This window comes from Triticum dicoccoides, chromosome 5A (genome assembly GCF_002162155.2).
Source record: "Triticum dicoccoides isolate Atlit2015 ecotype Zavitan chromosome 5A, WEW_v2.0, whole genome shotgun sequence".
In the NCBI taxonomy this organism is placed as follows: domain Eukaryota; kingdom Viridiplantae; phylum Streptophyta; class Magnoliopsida; order Poales; family Poaceae; genus Triticum; species Triticum dicoccoides.
This window is the reverse complement of record NC_041388.1, coordinates 417202676-417207636: the sequence shown is the minus strand read 5'-3', so window position 1 is coordinate 417207636 and position 4961 is coordinate 417202676. Positions and strand designations below refer to the sequence as shown.

Here is a 4961-nt window from a genome sequence, read left to right as displayed (position 1 = left end):
AAGCTTGTCATTTTTCATTGATCTCAGGGGTAGAATTTTTTTTGACGAAAAAGCAGCAGGGTGCTGATTTTCATTGATGAAGGAGAGTACAAAGTACAGTACAGGTGCAAAAAAACGAGAAAAGGAGACAGAGCAGGGCGCCGGAGACCCTGCCTACAAACACCGGCCTAGCACCATCCATTCATAGAATAAAGTGCAGCACATCCATCTATACCTGGGCATATCTCGGGCCGGGCCGGTCTTCGGGCCAGGCCTAAAAAAGCCTGATGCTAAAAAGCCCGGCTCGGCCCAGTAATTGGGCCTACTAATTCCGGCCCAAGCCCAGTCGGCCCGGCCCGGCTATGGCTAAAATCACGTTTTTTGCAGGCCTGAGCCCGGCCCGGCAACGGCTAAAATCACGTTTTTTGCAGGCCTGAACCCGGCCTGATTTACCTGTCAGGCTCATTTCCCAGGCCCGAGCCAGGCCCGATGGCACACACGGGCTCAGCCCGGCCCAGGATTTTCGGGCCGGGCTGCCTATGGCCAGGTCTACATCCATCAGACTGCCTATCGTCAATGATGAACGTGTGCAACAGAGCTGAATTTAGGGTTGAAGATCCTGTCGTTTCGTTCCTTCCAAAGGCACCAAGAAACAAGCAGGCAGGGGCAGGCAGCCTTCCCGGTGGCTCTGGAGATCGGCCGTCGGAGCCGAGAGCGTAGGCTGCCTGCCATGGACATGTCCAGGTCAGAGAAAGGCCTCCCCAAGTAGAAGGCCGTTTGTGCCCAAACTTGCCGGGAGAAGGGGTAGCCAGCGATGAGATGTAACGCCGTCTCGGGGTCGGTGTGGGTGGCAGAGAGAGCAAATGGGATTCTTGCTGGTAGTGCAATGAGCTTACATGTCCAGCCAGGGAGTCTCTTGGCCAGTGCGTCAAGGATTGGTTGTAGATCTTCTCTTCTTAGCCTTGCATCAGACAACGGCAGCCAACAGGGCCGTCTCGTGGTCGTGGCAGCATTTGATCGGAGTTGCTGCACTCTTCTTGCTCCAGTTGGTCCGCAGCCCCGAGATGGAGTGGAACAACTCCACAAGAGTGACAACGGCATCGGCATGCATCTCAGTCCGGGATGGGCTGATGAAGAGCACAACGTCATTTGACGACGCTGTGGATCAGGCTAACAGGCCTCAAGTCAGTGAGCTGCGTTGCGCCCTCGTGTTTCGGGATCAAGATCATGGTCGCTGTGTTCAGGGCGTGCAAATTGGAGGCGTTGCAGTTCACAAATTAACAAACAACGCTAACTGCGCAAAACAGTAATGAAAATTTACATATTTAGCCACTTGCTTACAACTCTGACCGGAATCACACCACAATTCATATTTCCGGCATGATCATGTTCTAAAGATACGTAAGATACCTTGCTACTCTACTGGACCATGACCCCAAAAGGCAAACGCAGAATTGTAACAGACCAATATTCTTCAGTGTCAGGAACCTGGTTTGGATCTTCTGATCAAAGGTCTTTCAGTACGCAAATTCTTCAGTGTCTCAAACAGACCAATATTTTTAATCAGGTCCAAGTGCAACAAATTGAAATGGAGAAAACATAACGGTGGTACTGCAGAAATAACTGCTCTACAGGCGAAAGAGCTAACAAGTCCCTCGACGGTAAAAAGAAGCAAGAGTTGAATAACAGCCTTAGTAGGCTGAGAAGAATGACGATAAGCTCTCAAGTATCAAGTCTTCGCGTCATCGCCCTCGCTGTGATTCTGAGAAGAAATGCCAGCATTTGTACTCGAAGCACCAATCTGAAACATGAGTAAGGTTCAAACACAAGACAATGGTACTTTCATCACACATCAGGGAAAAGTCTAGAATTCCCATTACAGGAAAAGATAACAAAATGTTTTCAGTTCCTTTAAAAAGAAAAGGTGCAGACAGCATAATAATCATGTCGCCAGATTTTGAACTTGAAGCTCAAACGAGAAAACGGGAAATGGAAAATTTAACATTTACCAATCAATCCATGCTTCCTACTCTGAATGTTCCTCAAGTCTTATATGTTAATTTGTCTGCTATATAAAGCTGTACGATGTAGAACAACTTTAAGTACCTCTTACATTACTTGACAGCAACCAAAGTAACTTTTAGTTCCAAACACAGCTGCACAGCTATGCTCAATTAACCATTATTCACTAAGTCTGCCAGCAAATGTATAAGAATGGGACTGAAAGCAATACCATGCCATTAAAAGACGATAAAACTTGGCAGAGCCTATATCTATGTCTGTAAGTCTGAAAATACAAGTTAAGAAAGGAATCAACACGTAAAGTGTTTTGCAACCAACCCAGTTCCCAAATTTAGGGCACTTACACAAACCTTGATGAAAAAAATATTTCTTACTGATGCAAAATTTGTTGATTGTGGGGTACGGGCTACCTACCTAACAAATCAATGAACACGACAACTAGACAACTTGCACACTTAGCAAAAAGAACTAAAGTACAGGTGTATGCATAAATTAAAATATGGGATGGAAAATAATTGCATTATTACAAGGGGGTCATTCATTTGTATGACATGAGATAATCCAATTACTTTGCTTATATTTCATAAGAAACTATTTCTTTTATTCCGGAAGAGATTAAAATGGATATTGGAGACAAGAACTAGCGAGCTATAGCAGAAAGGGAAAACATGAAAAAATTAGATCAAATGTAAACTTTTACCTGGTCATCTACAGCACTATCAATCATGTCAAAGATACTATTTGTTGTCTGAATCATAGCCTGTAGACAAGTTTAACTTTATTCATTTGACATGTTTCAACGAAAAGTCGTCAATGATCTGGCTTGTAAATTTAAAACACTATACCTTTATAATAGTCTCACTATTATTAATACGAGCAATTAAATTGTCCTGATCCAGCTTCTGTGCCACACAATTAAGATGCCGGAGGGGTCTTGTCTGCTGGAGTCTCATGCAAGGCATGTGTTACAACAACGATAAGGGTGCACTCAAACATTCATATGCCTTCTGCTTTTCAAATGATTAATGCCTATTCAAATTTAAATGTGAAAAATAAAGGTATGCTGACGTCCATTTAGGTAAAGAATTACCTGGTCTGGAAAGTTTGGAAATATTTGATCGATTTTCATGCCTATTTCCCGTCGAATCGCATCATCCAATATATGTTGCAGTATATCATTGAACCATATGCCATTTTGTTGTGCACATGCCTGTCAAATAATGAATTTCCGTTAAATTTCTGCAACTCAGCTATTGTTAAAATTTCCAGAATAATGAATGTCTGCTAAACTCAATTTGAATGCAGTCGACATACAATTCCATTAAGCTCAACTTGGTGAATGACACTCCGCAATTTTTCATTCTCAGAGAGCCCACGCTCCCACGCCTCCCACTTGTTCAATTCCCAGCCTTCCCGCTGTTTTGGCCTACACACAATCTTAGCATTCTTGTATACATCTAAACGTACAAGTGACTTCACACAGTTGTGAGATTGCAAGTTGTGCCTGCAGGGACTGAAATCTAACAGCTTCACCATCTTACTTGAATCAATCTCGAAGTTCTCACCAAGCAACTCGTAAGAACATACATTATTGTGGCCACGTTGTGTGAGGATTCTATCCCTGTGAACAAAACGTGGACCCAGAATGTAATCTGGTGGGTACTTAATGTTGTACTTCTGGCTCCACCTTTGCTCTACCATGTTGTCAAGTGCCCAGATCTGCAGCTCACCGACAAGAGTTCTGGCATCATAACGACTAGTTTGAGCAGTCACTATACATATTTTCCCATCTATATCTCTGATCAAGAACTTACGAGAACCATAGTAATCATGATCTTCGCGTGCTGCTGGCAGTTGTATCATTGCAAAACTTTCTTCCAATAGATCAAAGGACAAAACTGAATGCTGCCAGCTAGCTGACATGTCTTCAGTTAACCAATACATTTTTCCATCAACATTGACAACTCCAGAGTTTCTCACACTGATCAAGCTAAGAGCTTCTGGAGTTTGGATATCTTTCCATTTCTCATCACCAAGCGTGTAAACTTGAATGATGTTGAACTTGTCTTTATTATGGGGACGACCATTAATGCAATCACCAAGGAAGTGTGTAATCTTGTATTCTTTTGTCACGGGATGAAATCCAAAGCTATAGAAACAGAAATGATCACCTTTCAGATTCTTCACAGGTTTCCCAAGATGTAGACATTCACCAGTTGCAAGGTTAGCTATCTTGATCATTGATGTCTTTGTGTATAAGCCAAGAAGGCCATTGCATGAACCAAAAAGGAAATCACCAGGCCCAATCACTGGCACTGTATATGTCGATGGCGACCAGGCTTCATCAATTAGGACAGCATCGCTAGGGTAGTGCTTCCCTGAAACCAAACCTGGCGGGAAGAACACAAGGGCATAACTTGGCGCACACTGGAGGTGCAATGCAACAAACTGTGGATCCCGGATGATGTTGTGCCAATGCTTGCAGACTCCGACGCACGTCAACAGAGTGCTCACTGGAAGCCTCAAAAAGACCCGCTCAATGAGGTCCCCTGGGAGGTGGTTTATGATGCATTCCTCATTTATTTGCTTCATTGATTTGGTTTCTTCAGTGACCATAGTGAGCACCCAATGCCGAAGTAGCTGAAATACCAAACCCTTCTGCGAACACACATTTCAATTAATGATAGCTACATAGAAACTGACATTTAAGTAATTTCATGGGCAAAGAAAGAAGGTAACATTTATGCATTTTTAATTTTTTTTATCTCGCTTTCAAGGTAATTTACCAACCAATGTGCAGGAAGATACTGATAGCATCTCCAAATTTCTGCTCCGTGTAAGACAATAGGCTTTGGGGGGAACCGGCACAACCCTCTAGGGGTGGCCTATCACATATATATATAATGAGGTGGTATACAACGTTACAATATACACATGTAAATACAGTCTAACACCCTCCC

At 43.3% G+C, this 4961-nt stretch overlaps 1 protein-coding gene across 2 annotated transcripts; it reads right to left on the bottom strand.

Moving 5' to 3' along the window:
• Window positions 1-1466: 1466 nt before the first annotated feature.
• LOC119301946 (putative F-box protein At3g23960) lies at window positions 1467-4653 on the bottom strand. Of its 2 annotated transcripts, none has more exons than XM_037578954.1 (5): window positions 3316-4653; window positions 3092-3211; window positions 2847-2942; window positions 2702-2761; window positions 1467-1780 (listed from the first exon to the last, which is right to left on the bottom strand). In XM_037578954.1, exons 1-5 carry the CDS (start codon window positions 4615-4617, stop codon window positions 1709-1711), a joined length of 1650 nt encoding a protein of 549 aa, XP_037434851.1. In that variant the 5' UTR covers window positions 4618-4653; the 3' UTR covers window positions 1467-1708. The 2 variants fall into 2 exon arrangements, with proteins under 2 accessions (XP_037434851.1, XP_037434852.1); XM_037578955.1 differs by having other exon boundaries at window positions 2847-2939.
• Between the last annotated feature and the right edge of the window lie 308 nt (window positions 4654-4961).

Bases quoted from the DNA above. Each gene is read 5' to 3' on its own strand.
- LOC119301946 (XM_037578954.1), bottom strand. From the start codon at position 4,617: ATGGTCACTGAAGAAACCAAATCAATGAAGCAAATAAATGAGGAATGC. The intron at 2,943-3,091 runs GTAATTCTTTAC...ATGAGACTCCAG, and splicing joins TTCCAAACTTTCCAGACCAG to CAGACAAGACCCCTCCGGCA. The intron at 1,781-2,701 runs GTAAAAGTTTAC...CTCATGTTTCAG, and splicing joins ATAGTGCTGTAGATGACCAG to ATTGGTGCTTCGAGTACAAA.